General features: G+C 46.0%; 1 protein-coding gene across 1 annotated transcript in view; it reads left to right on the forward strand.

The window, feature by feature from the left end:
- The first annotated feature begins 391 nt into the window (after positions 1-391).
- Positions 392-14,257, forward strand: part of LOC112226757 (complement component 8, beta polypeptide) — a 40,593-nt gene continuing 26,727 nt past the window's right edge. Inside the window, exons 1-2 of the mRNA XM_024391281.2 lie at positions 392-779; positions 13,380-13,519. Of these exons, the coding sequence (XP_024247049.2) occupies positions 689-779; positions 13,380-13,519 (231 nt within the window). The 5' untranslated portion in view covers positions 392-688. The remainder of the gene's footprint in view (positions 780-13,379; positions 13,520-14,257) is intronic.

Raw genomic sequence — 14,257 nt, forward strand, 5'->3', positions numbered from 1 at the left:
AATAGTGGGCTCCATCTTAGACCTGGAGTATAGGGAATAGTGGGCTCCATCTTAGACCTGGAGTATAGGGAATAGTGGGCTGCATCTTAGACTTGGAGTATAGGGAATAGTGGGCTCCATCTTAGACTTGGAGTATAGGGAATAGTGGGCTCCATCTTAGACCTGGAGTATAGGGAATAGTGGGCTCCATCTTAGACTTGGAGTATAGGGAATAGTGGGCTCCATCTTAGAACTGGAGTATAGGGAATAGTGGGCTCCATCTTAGACCTGGAGTATAGGGAATAGTGGGCTCCGTCTTAGACTTGGAGTATAGGGAATAGTGGGCTCCATCTTAGATCTGGAGTATAGGGAATAGTGGGTTCCGTCTTAGACTTGGAGTAGGGGACAGTGGGTAGGGTGCAGTGAGGTAGTGGGCCAGTCCATAGGAGGTTGGGGGTGTGTGATAGTCCATAGGCGGTATAGGGATAGTGTGCTCCATCCTAGACCTGGAGTAGGGGGATAGTGTGCTCCATCCTAGACCTGGAGTAGGGGGATAGTGTGCTCCATCCTAGACCTGCAGTAGGGGGATAGTGTGCTCCATCCTAGACCTGGAGTAGGGGGATAGGAGACCATAGGAGGTAGGAGAGGAGTGATAACCCCATGGTGGATCTGCTGTGAGGAGGACTGAGGACAGGAAGGACCCGGGAGGATGTCATCAGCCGGAGGAGAGTCAGCCAGCTCGGAGCTCCAAGCAGGTGTCAAAACCAGCACTCTGAGACGGGAGTCCAGGAGGACTAAAGGTAAACATTCTAGATACAAACACAGAACTACGTGGATGTAATATATGCTATGCAAACGCCCCCCACTCATGTGAACACACAAATACAGTTATTCTATTTGATACAATTCTAACCCATCATCACAACAAACTGGAACATACACAGGGTACTGTACGTGCGTTACACGCTTCACCAACCCACACAAAGTACACCGTATTCTCACAGAATACACACCACATCCCAATCACACACACACACACATTTCTAGACGAAATGAAAATATAGACGCTTGTATGTTTGCCAGCAACCAGAGACAAGCTTCTGTCTGTATTGCATTTTTTTTCTCCATTGCTTGAGCACATTTGTCCAAACGGAATTCACCTTTTCAAAACAATGGACACCTTGCCCAAAACTGAAACACGTTGGTCAAACTGCATTAAGACTCTGAAAACATTAAATACATGACACACATTAACTACCTCCATCAAAACATACAACTTGTTATCTAATGAAAAGTGATTTCAATTCATTGTTACACAATGGCCCAATAAATACTAACTACAGCTACTAATATACCCTAACATGGTTAACCCTCTTTTATATGTCTGGGCCATTTGTTGATAATATATTTCTAGCACCATAAAAGGCAAGTAAACATATTATCACAGCATGGGCTGTTTTGTTTTTTTCCTAAAATTGTTTTTTTTTTACCAAAGATGACCAATGCAGAAAGGATTCACTCAAGAGCATGAATATCCAGAGAAACCTTCAGTCAGCCTTCTGTCACAGAGAAGACGAGAGACAAAGAGAGACAGAGGGAGAGAGACAGCCAGAGAGAGATGGGAGAGAGCGAGAAGAGAGAGAGAGAGAGAGACAGAAATAGACAGAGAGAGAATGAGAAAGAGAGACAGAGATACATAGAGGAAGGAAGAGAGATAGAGACAGAGTGACAGACAGAGAGAGGGAGAGAGAGAAAGAGATACATAGAAGGGAGAGAGACAGAAAAAGAGAGATAGAGACAGAGCGACAGACACAGGGAAAGGAGGAGAAAGAGACAGAAATAAACAGAGAATGTGACAGAGAAACAGAGAGATACATAGAGGAATGGAGAGAGACAGAGAAAGAGAGAGAAAGAGAGAGAAATAGACAGAGGGAGAATGTGAGAGAGAAAGTGAGACAGAGGAAACATAGAGGAAGGGAGAGAGAAAGAGAGATAGAGACAGAGCGACAGACACAGAGGGGGAGAGAGAGACAGCGTCAGACAGAGAGAGAGCGAAAGAGAGAGAGAGAGAGAGAGAGCCAGACAGACAGACAGACAGAGAGAGAGCCAGACAGACAGACAGAGACAGACAGACAGACAGACAGACAGACAGACAGACAGACAGACAGACAGACAGACAGACAGACAGACAGAGACAGAGACAGACAGACAGACAGACAGACAGACAGACAGACAGACAGACAGACAGACAGACAGACAGACAGACAGACATCGGTAATACAGACATTGTCATCCTGCAAAAAACCTGGTATAGAGGAGACGGACCCACTGGTTGCCCTCTAGGTTACAGAGAGCTGGTAGTCCCATCCACCAAACTACCAGGTGTGAAACAGGGAAGGGACTCAGGGGGTATGCTAATTTGGTATAGAGCAGACCTAACTCACGCCATTAAATTAATCAAAACAGGAACATTTTACATTTGGCTAGAAATTCAAAAGGAAATTATCTTAACAGAGAAAAATGTCCTCCTGTGTGCTACCTATATCCCCCCATTAGAATCCCCATACTTTAATGAAGACAGCTTCTCCATCCTGGAGGGGGAAATAAATTATTTCCAGGCCCAGGGACATGTACCAGTTTGTGGCGACCTAAATGCCAGAACTGGACAGGAACCTGACACCCTCAGCACACAGGGGGACAAACACCTGCCTGCAGGTGACAGCATTCCCTCCCACATATGCCCCCCTAGGCACAACTATGACAACATAACCAACAAAAACGGGTCACAACTCCTGCAGCTCTGTCGCACGCTGGGTATGTACATAGTCAATGGTAGGCTTCGAGGGGACTCCTATGGTAGGTACACCTATAGCTCATCTCTTGGCAGTAGTACTGTAGACTACTTGTATCACTGACCTCAATCCAGAGTCTCTCAGAGCGTTCACAGTCAGCCCACTGACACCCCTATCAGACCACAGCAAAATCACAGTCTACTTGAACAGAGCAATACTCAATTATGAGGCATCAAACCAAAGGAACTGAGTAACATTAAGACATGCTATAGATGGAAGGAATGCAGTTTGGAAACCTACCAAAAAACAATTAGGCAACAACAAATTCAATCCCTTCGAGACAATTTCCTGGACAAAAGGTTTCATTGTAATAGTGAAGGTGTAAACTTGGCAGTAGAAAATCTTAACAGTATATTTGACCTCTCAGCTTCCCTATCAAATCTAAAAATCTTAAATAGAAAACCGAAGAAAATGAACAACAATGACAAATGGTTTGATGAAGAATGCAAAAATCTCAGAAAGAAATTGAGAAACCTGTCCAAACAAAAACATAGAGACTCGGAAAACCTGAGTCTACGCCTTCACTATGGTGAATCACTAAAACAATACAGAAATACACTACGGAAAAAGAAGGAACAGCACGTCAGAAATCAGCTCAATGTAACTGAAGAATCCATAGACTCCAACCACTTCTGGGAAAATTGGAAAACGCTAAACAAACAACAACACGAAGAATTATCTATCCAAAATGGAGATGTATGGGTAAACCACTCCTCCAATCTTTTTGGCTCTATAACAAAGAATAAAGAGCAAAAACATATACATGATCAAATACAAATCTTAGAATCAACTATTAAAGACTACCAGAACCCACTGGATTCTCCAATTACCTTGTATGAGTTACAGGACAAAAATAAAAACTCTCCAACCCAAAAAGGCCTGTGGTGTTGATGGTATCCTTAATGAAATGATCAAATATACAGACAACAAATTCCAATTGGCTATACTAAAACTCTTTAACATCATCCTTAGCTCTGGCATCTTCCCCAATATTTGGAAACAAGGACTGTTCACCCCAATCCACAAAAGTGGAGACAAATTTGACCCGAATAACTACCGTGGAATATGCGTCAACAGTAACCTTGGGGAAATCCTCTGCATTATCATTAACAGCAGACTCGTACATTTTCTCAATGATAACAATGTACTGAGCAAATGTTAAATTGGCTTTTTACCAAATTACCGTAGAACAGAGCATGTATTCACCCTGCACACCCTAATTGACCACCAAACAAACCAAAACAAAGGCAAAGTCTTCTCATGCTTTGTTGATTTCAAAAAAGCCTTTGACTCAATTTGGCATGTGGGTCTGCTATACAAATTGATGGAAAGTGGTGTTGTGGGTAAAACATACGACATTATAAAATCCATGTACACAAACAACAAGTGTGCTGTTAAAATAGGCAAAAAACACACACATTTCTTCACACAGGGTCGTGGGGTGAAACAGGGATGCAGCTTAAGCCCCACCCTCTTCAACATATATATCAACAAATTGGCGCAAAAAAGGTCCAGTCGCCAGGACCACAAATACAAATTCCATCTAGACACTGTTGCCCTAGAGCACACAAAAAACTATACATACCTTGGCCTAAACATCAGCGCCACAGGTAACTTCCACAAAGCTGTGAACGATCTGAGAGACAAGGCAAGAAGGGCATTCTATGCCATCAAAAGGAACATACATTTCAACATACCAATTAGGATCTGGCTAAAAATACTTGAATCAGTCATAGAGCCCATTGCCCTTTATGGTTGTGATGTCTGGGGTCCGCTCACCAACCAATACTTCACAAAATGGGACAAACACCAAATTGAGACTGCATGCAGAATTCTGCAAAAATATCCTCTGTGTACAACGTATAACACCAAATAATGCATGCGGAGCAGAATTAGGCCGATACCCACTAATTATCAAAATCCAGAAAAGAGCCGTTAAATTCTACAACCACCTAAAAGGAAGCGATTCCCAAACCTTCCATAACAAAGCCATCACCTACAGAGAGATTAACCTGGAGAAGAGTCCCCTAAGCAAGCTGGTCATGGGGCTCTGTACACAAACACAAACACACCCCACAGAGCCCCAGGACAGCAGCACAATTAGACCCAACCAAATCATGAGAAAACAAAAAGATAACTACTTGACACATTGGAAAGAATTAACAAAAAAATATTTGGCCCTAAACAGAGAGTACACAGTGGCAGAATACCTGACCACTGTGACTGACCCAAACTTAAGGAAAGCTTTGACTATGTACAGACTTAGTGAGCATAGCCTTGCTATTGAGAAAGGCTGCCGTAGACGGACATGGCTCTCAAGTGCTCAATGCCCACAAAATGAGGTGGAAACTGAGCTGCACTTCCTAACCTCCTGCCCAATGTATGACCATATTAGAGAGACATATTTCCCTCAGATTACACAGATCCACAAAAAATTCAAAAACAAATCCAATTTTGATAAACTCCCATATCTGTATGTGTAATGTTTACTGTTAATTTTTATTGTTTATTTCACTTTTGTATATTATCTACCTCACTTGCTTTGGCAATGTTAACACATGTTTCCCATGCCAATAACGCCCGAGAGAGAGAGACAGACAGACAGACAGACGGACAGACAGATGGAGAGGGGGAGAAGAAAGAGAGACAGCCAGAGGGAGCGAGACAGCGACAGACACAGAGAGAGAGAGAGAGACGGATGGACGGAGAGAAAGACAGCCAGAGGGAGCGAGACAGCGACAGACACAGCGAAAGAGCCAGAAAGAGAGAGAGAGAGAGAGAGAGAGGGCCAGAAAGAGAGAGAGAGAGAGACAGAAAGAGAGAGAGAGACAGACAGACAGACGGACGGACGGAGAGGGGGAGAGAAAGAGAGACAGCCTGAGGGAGGGAGGCAGCGACAGACACAGCGAGAGAGCCAGAAAGAGAGAGAGAGCACGACTCCAGAGCTGTGCTGCTCCACCCAGGGATTCATCCAGATGCAGCAGATCTAGAGCAGCTATTGGCTGGAGCCTGGGGGCTGGTAGTGTCATGAATTAGGTGTCATGGACGGGGGAACGCACACCCTGTCGCTTTGATCAACAGCATAAGTGATGTAATAGGACAAGGCAGCCTCGGAAAAATCACAGTGAGATTGAAATGGGATTGAATTGGCTGAGAGGGAGAGTAAAGAGAGAGTAGAGGGGGAGAAGGAGTGAGAGAGAGCAAATGAGGCACAGAAGGAGAGAAAGAAAGTAAGAGAAATGGCTCATGCTTGTCTCTCTCTGTCCCTCCCTTTCTCTCTTTTCATCCCTCCCTCCCATCTCTGCGGCCATAAATAAAGCCACTCCGGCGTTACAGTAAATCTGGCTTCTCCTAGAACAGAGGCGTCAGCAGCAGGGTTCTGGGGCCAGGTCCTCTGTGGCCGTCTCACTGGCTCCGTCCGTCGGATCACACCAGATAAATGGCCGGGCTGGAGGATTTGAGTTAAGTGGATGAGGGCAGCGAGAAGGTCTATTACGCACGTGGCCATGCGATGCACAGGGCCATTGGCGGAGAGAGACTGGAGAGGCTATCAGCGTGGGCTTTAGCATGTTAATCAGCTGTGCTGCTGCAGGGCAGTTGTAGCTATCACTGGATAGGCCATTTAGATTCATAGAAATGCAAATGATGTTAGCATGGAGATTGATACACACTGTCAGACAGCGCTGGGCTCAGAGAGGTGACTCACTGGGGTTGGGTGAGGGACCCTCTCAAGGTGTATTTGCAGGGCCTAGATGGATGGATGGATGGCAGAGTTTAAGACAAAGCCTGCGTTTGTTTGTCTAGGTGGTTATAGAGTAGGTTAATGTAAGTGTTTTCAGTGGCATTTTGGTTATTGCCTTCCTGTAATTTCTCCCAATGATTTTCGTTGTTAAAAAAATAAATAAGAAATAAATAAGTCATAATATTTAAGAATGAAAAGATGTACAAACTATGCACAATAGAGTTGTCATCCTTTTTTGCCTTTTAGATGTGAGCCGTTTTGTTTGAGGAATTTCGATCCCTGGTGTTCTCTATAGCCAGACCAGACATTAAACAAATCTAACCCTTACTGCAGTGTGTGTATGTGTTTGCCTGAGATGGTAAAAGCAAGCCTCCCCTCTGCCCATCGATGGCATCACTTCACTCAATCTCCATAGCAACAGTTTCTCACCAACTGTAATCTGTGCAACAACAACAACAAAAATGACTCACTTAAAAAAGAAAAAGCATAAATCTACAGTCAGTAACGTCTCTCATGTGTATTGACCTGGCAGGGTTGAGATGTCCTAGAAATGAAATACCATTATGGTCGCGTGCATTTCAGCTCATTTCAGCATTTCAGCTATTTCCAATCACAGTTGGGCAATGGTGTCACCTCAAACTCCCTCTAGTTAACCAATGTATCATCAGAAGTCTGACTATGCCATTGTCGGCTGCACAGAGGTGTCATGCACTGACATTTTGTCAAATTCAATATACACCACATGTCCAAAAGTATGTGGACACCTGCTCGTCAGACACCTTATTCCAAAATCATGGGCATTAATATGGTGTTGGACCCCCGTTAGCTGCTATAACAGCCTCCATTCTTCTGGGAAGATGTTGGAACATTGCTGCAAGGTGAGGTCGGGCACTGATGTTGGGTGATTAGGCCTGGCTCGCAGTCGGTGTTCCAATTCATCCCAAAAGGTGTTCGATGGGGTTGAGGTCAGGGCTCTGTGCAGGCCAGTCAAGTTCTTCCACACTGATCTCGACAAACCATTTCTGTATGGACCTCGCTTTGTGCACGGGTGCATTGTAATGCTGAAACAGGAAAGGGCCTTCCCCAAACTGTTGCCGCAAAGTTGGAAGCACAGAATCTTCTAGAATGCCACTGTATGCTGTCGCGCTAAGATTTCCCTTCACTGGAAATTAGGGGCCTAGTCCAAACCATGAAAAACAGCCCCAGACCATTATTACTCCACCAAACGTTACAGTTGGCACTATCATTGGGGCAGGTAGCATTGTCCTGGTATCCGCCAAACCCAGATTCGTCCTGTCAAGAATATCATCTATATTCTACATATTTATCTTGAAAGAGTATCAAATTTGGGGGCACATGATCATACTGTTGTAATCGTCGCCGTAATGATTCTGTGATTTGCCCCCTGCTAAAGAGTCATTTGACCATGACTACCCAGCTAAAGCACATCGATACGTTTGTGTAACTAATGTGATCAGTGTACTATCCACTGCATTGATGATGTGCAAAATGCCCCTTCGCTAACTCACTAATTGGTTTAGCGATTCATTCAAGAGGCACCCCGCCGTCTCGTCTGCAGTGTGTTCACTGCTACACGGTGTAGACCCAGGCCACGTCTCCATTCTCCACCCTTCTCCAGAGGTGTGCACCTGCGCACTCCACCCTCATGGATTTGAAAGCATCCGTGGAAGCATTGGCTTGGGGGGAGTTTCCACCGTTGTTAAATCTATGCGAGAAAGTGTGCAAGTGGGAGAAGGGTGGAGAATCGGGACTCTGCCCTAATGTTGTATTCTAATTCCAAGTCTGTGTGCATTGGGTCAGGGAATGTGTGTATATAGTTTAGTAAACATGTGTGTGTGACATTTGTGTGTGACATTTGTGTGTGTGTGTGTGTGTGTGTGTGACGTGTGTGTGTGAGACGTGTGTGTGACGTGTGTGTGTGAGACGTGTGTGATGAGGCTTGTGAATGTTACTTCATCCACACACGCAGGGGATGGAAAGGACGGGAAGGTAAAGGGAAGGGGTGGCAGATGGTGCAGCCAGACTTGCCCTAGTCTACTCTAGACAGGCCTTCACACCCAGCCTCAGAAGACTAGAAGCAGAGACATGACAGGAGAACATTCTGCGAGACTGTCTAAAGCTGAGTGAACAGACAGACGAAAAGACAGATGGATGGATGAATGGCTGCATGTATGGTGCATACATACATAAAAAACATATTGTAGAAATGCACACATTCATACTGCACACGTATGTATTCATATTATAAATAGACACTGATGCATAGATACTGTAGATGGGTAACAGCCTCTGTAAAGTTCAAAGGTTAAGCTTCCTTAGGTGCTGGGCTCCCGAACCAAAGTTCCTGTTGCCAACGTCTCGTATCTGGAGGGCCACTTATGACTCTCCATCTGGTGCCATCATGCCATCTGTCCTTTCCTCGTCCCCATTTTACTGAGGCTATCTTCTCACGGCTAGCGAGTCCACTGACTCTACTTCCGAACTGGTATGGAGCAGGGCTAGCGGTAATCGTCCTCTCAGTAGGTTGAGGTATTTTCGTCTCAGGTGGGTAACTTGAGTGCTTTAGTCTGAATTGCTCCAGAAACCTATGTTTACAGTTGAACTATTACAAAAACAGGGTTCTGGCAGTGCCTGCTATACTTTCATGTGGCTAGCCTAGCAAGCTACTCTGCAAATTTTGACTCTGAGACTTAAAAAGAAAACACAGAATAGGACGTAGGGACTTGCTCAACCTTTTTGTAAACTCTTCCAGGAGCCAAGAGGATGTGAGTCACATCGTGCTTCTTCCCAAAGCTGGAAACATCACGCAATCAACATCCTCATTCCCTGCAGCGGTTGGTTCTCAAGTCTATTGTAGTGCGCTCACCGCGATGTGAACCCTAAGCATATACTGCAGGGGTTTACCATGCCGTACCTAGAGACTCTGGCAATGCTAGCGTTTCCTATGCAGGGAGGGCTGCTTGGGGTTTTTGTGGATCTTTACATAAATCTACTAAATTTCTCATCAAGCGTGATTACACAGTTGGCATAGAGTACAGTGTAAAGCAGCAATCTGCTTAGGGGACACAGATGGGGGCTCAAATGATACAGTACTGTAGTAGTACAATATATTTTGGTAAGACTTGACGATGGATGACATATGATACGATGCACTTTACGATGCTGTTTTATGATGTAGCATTCAGTATGTTAAAAGTGTATGATGGAATACATCAAGATGCACGCTATAATACCAATTCAACATGACCCGCAGTTTGGGTAATGTGAATAGATTTGAGGTGACGATATGGTACAGTCAAAACACATTTTGTGAAGAACGAATATAGGGAAGGGATGAGCTTTCAAGTGAACCGCACACACACAAAAAAAACTGTGTTGTGTGGTTTCTCCCTTGTAGTTATAGATCGTGCATGCCAGCTGATAACGCACTAGACCGGTCTCCAACGCTCAGTGACTATATGAGCCTCATTTTCTAGGCCTATCCTCTAGCAGAGGAAACAAGAATTAGATGTGACGTTCACCTACTTGGAGAGTTTAATGACTTAAGCATCTTCAAGCCCGCTCCCCCCTTTAGAGAGTTGAGCCCTCATGAATTAGTGAGCGACTGTGCATCACGGGAGGCCGCTGAGGGGGCGGCTCATATTCATGGCTGGAATGGAGTGGATGGGATTCTATCAATCACATGGGAACCCTGTGTTTGATGGGGTCGATACCATTCCAGGAATTCCGTTCCAGGTATTACTATGAGCCGGGCCGTCTCCAAGATGACGAAAGGCTCTCCACCTTCATTCGCAGAGGCCATTTCATTTGACCTCTTTTCTCATCCTATTTTTATTTCTACTTCCCCAGGCAATATAAACACTGACATACTATTTCACTGAAATATTCAGCGAGAGGAGGGGAAACTCAAATGACATTTCTGTAAGATATGGCATGTGGACGGCATCTGTTTTCAGCGGTGGAATGAGCTCATTTTGGTGTAATATGGTCTTAGTGTGCAGCTAGGCGTTTTTTGTTTGTTCGGGATAGTAAAGGCTGTCCTGCTTCTGTTGCACAGGCCGTAGCCACGCAACCCGTTTAAAATGCCCCGCTGACTGATGTGATGTACTGTATAGTCCCGTGACCTATAATAATGAGGCAAAGCGGGGCCTGAAATAGTCTAAACTCTCCAAGGTGCCGCCGACCTTGATTTGAAATACCACTATCCCTGTGTGTGTGTGTGTGTGTGTGTGTGTGTGTGTGTGTGTGTGTGTGTCAGCAGCGACAGATGGTTAACACTGACAAACCACCTACAGGTTATGTAGAGACAGGTTACTCACAGACACAGACAAGTGGATGGTTTGGGCCAACATAATCAAAACGCGGAGGGGAAGACAAAATGAGAAACATTTTGGTGTCGAGGCGATGGTTAGGTGGGGGAGGATGATGACAGGAGAGACCGACAGAGACCGACCGGACGTACACTACATGACCAAAAGTAAGTGGACACCTGCTCGTCGAACATCTCATTCCAGGCCTCCCGGGTGGCACAGTGGTTAAGGGAGCTGTACTGCAGCGCCAGCTGTGCCATCAGTGACTCTGGGTTTGCGCCCAGGCTCTGTCGTAACCGGCCGCGACCGGGAGGTCCGTGGGGCGACGCACAATTGGCCTAGCGTCGTCCGGGTTAGGGAGGGTTTGGCCGGTAGGGATATCCTTGTCTCATCGCGCACCAGCGACTCCTGTGGACCGGGTGCAGTGCGCGCTAACCCAGGTTACCAGGTGTACAGTGTTTCCTCCAACACATTGGTGCGGCTGGCTTATGGGTTGGATGCGCGCTGTGTTAAGAAGCAGTGCGGCTTGGTTGGGTTGTGTATCGGAGGACGCGTGACTTTCAACCTTCGTCTCTCCCGAGCCCGTACGGGGGTTATAGCGATGAGACAAGATAGTAGCTACTAACAATTGGATACCACGAAATTGGGGAGAAAAAGGGGTAAAATAAATTTTTTAAAGAATAATAAAAAAATTATATCTCATTCCAAAGTCATGGGCATTAATATGGAGTTGGTCCCCCCTTTGCTGCTACAACAGCCTCCACTCTTCTGGGAAGGCTTTACACCAGATGTTGGAACATTGCTGAGGGGACTTGCTTCCATTCAGCCACAGGAGCATTAGTGTGGTTGGGCACTGATGTTGGGTGATTAGGCCTGGCTCGCAGTCTGCATTCCAATTTATCCAAAAGGTGTTCTATGGGGTTGAGGTCAGGGCTCTGTGCATGCCAGTCAAGTTCTTCCACATCGATCTCGACAAACCATTTCTGTATGGACCTCGCTATGTGCATGGGGGCATTGTCATGCTCAAGCAGGAAAAGGCCTTCCTCAAACTGTTGACACAAAGTTGGGGGCACAGAATTGTCTAGATTTGCCTTCACTGTAATTAAGGGGCCTAGCCCGAATCATGGAAAACAGCCCCAGACCATTATTCCTCCTCCACCAAACTTTGCAGTTGGTACTGTGCAGCACTCGGCGGTCCCATTCTGTGAGTTTGTGTGGCCTACCACTTTATGGATGAGCCGTTGTTGCTCCAAGAGGTTTCCACTTCATAACAACAGCACTTACAGTTGACTGGGACAGCTCTAGCAGGGCTGAAATTTGAGGAAATGACTTGTTGGAAAGGTGGCATCCTATGACGGTTCCGCATTGAAAGTCACTGAGCTCTTCAGTAAGGCCATTCTACTGCCAATGTTTGTCTATGGAGATCGCATGGCTGTGTGCTCGATTGTATACACCTGTCAGCAACGGGTGTGGCTGAAATAATCTACTAATAGCCGAATCTACTAATAGCCGAATCCACATATACATTTGTGTGTGTACCAAAAGAGCCTGTCGCAAGTCAGACAAAGATATTTCCTCCATCTCCCACACCTCACTCTCTCTCTCCCCCTCTGCCTCTCTCTTCCCTCTCTCCCTCCTCTTTTCCCATCCATCCATCACCCATAGGGGGCTTATGGGATTGTGGGCGTGCGCTGGACCGAGATGATTCCTCTCAATAGCAACCTTTCATGCTGTTTATCACCAGCCAAAAGCTCCCATGGGAACAGGGGGGGGGGATGTCCTGCCGGGATAGGTGGTGCTGGATTGTTCAGTTGTCAAGTTGTTATCTGATGTGGTTTAGCCCTACAGTACAGTGGGCTATTTAGAATTTGGCATATTAGATTTTATTTTTTTCTATTTCAAATGTATTTTTTTTCACTCAGTCAGAAAACAAGGAGGATCAAGACCCTCTTCATGATATACAAAGTCCTTTGTTGCTGTGGCATGTTGTTCAGGAGACCAGATTCTAAGAAGCCCCTGATGTGTTTCGGCGTCATAGCCTTCGTTAGGGAGACAGGATGATGAAGGATGATGCTCTAGTTTTTTCCTGAGACATTTGATATTAATATTTCATAAATATGTATTTTCCCCACCTACAGTACCCCTCTACCTTCGCATGCCCAGACATAGACACAGACACACACACCTCTGAGCTACTAAAATCAGTTGAACTGACATGTCCCTGCTACAGTACCTGTAATTTATCATTTCTCTCTCTTCTCCTCTCTCACTCGCTCTCCCTCTCTCTGTACCCCCCTCTCTGTACCCCTTCCCTCTCTCTCTCTCTGTCCTTCTCTCTCTCTCTCCTGCTGTACCCCCCCCTCTCTCCCTCTATATCCCCCTCCCTATCTCTGTACCCCCCCTCTCTCCCTCTCTCTCTGTACCGCCCCCTCCCCCTCTCTCTCGCCCTGTCCGTATCTCTCTCTCTCTCTGCAGGTCAGGACCGCAGTGAGGCGGGGCTGATTAAGCGTTTCCGTGGTGATGGCGTGCGCTACAAGGCCAAGCTGATTGGGATTGATGAGGTGACAGCGGCGCGTGGGGACAAGCTGTGCCAGGACTCCATGATGAAGCTCAAGGTGTGCGTGCGCACGCGTGAGCGTCTGATAACGAGGGCAGCGCCTTGAACTTAGGAGAGGGTGGTGGTATTCACGTCACAATACGTTGACAAAATACATTGAAACAGTGTTGATTCAACCAGTTTGTGCCCAGTTATATTACATCTCTTCTGGACGATTTAAACCATGCTGGAGACATAGTGGCATTCCCGCACAGCCAACAGGCAAATCCATCTCTTGCTCTGATCCTCTCAAATCAGATGTAGTGTGAGTTGCTCCACATGTCCAATAACACAACAAGCAGGAGTCTTGTAGATCCACGGTGTGACATTTGAACAGTGACCTGCCTATGACTCCTATATCCAGCAGTCACTGCTAGTTACAGTCAATGCTCTTATGTCAATACAGGCATGCTGTTATCTAGACAGGCAGAGGAGGGGGATGGAGGGATGGAATAGAGGAGGGGAAGGGGTCTCTATCGAACTGCCTCTCTAAGCTTGAGGACTTAATCCACCAAATGGAGAAGCCGATTGTCGATTGACGACAGCCAAAGACCCCCCTCTCTCCACTATTCATTGGATCGCTCTTTGTTTCCCGCTCTGGAGAATGGGGAGGGAGAGAGTTTGATGGTTGATGTTTTCAAAGCATCTCTGTATTAAGGGCTGAGGCACCGAGCTTATGCTGAGGTTGAAGAGAGGAGAGGGGAGGGGGGGGTATAGTGTACTGGTAGTGTACAGGGTCGCTCGCTCAACCCTCCTC

The sequence above is a fragment of the Oncorhynchus tshawytscha genome, linkage group LG28, assembly GCF_018296145.1.
Source record: "Oncorhynchus tshawytscha isolate Ot180627B linkage group LG28, Otsh_v2.0, whole genome shotgun sequence".
In the NCBI taxonomy this organism is placed as follows: domain Eukaryota; kingdom Metazoa; phylum Chordata; class Actinopteri; order Salmoniformes; family Salmonidae; genus Oncorhynchus; species Oncorhynchus tshawytscha.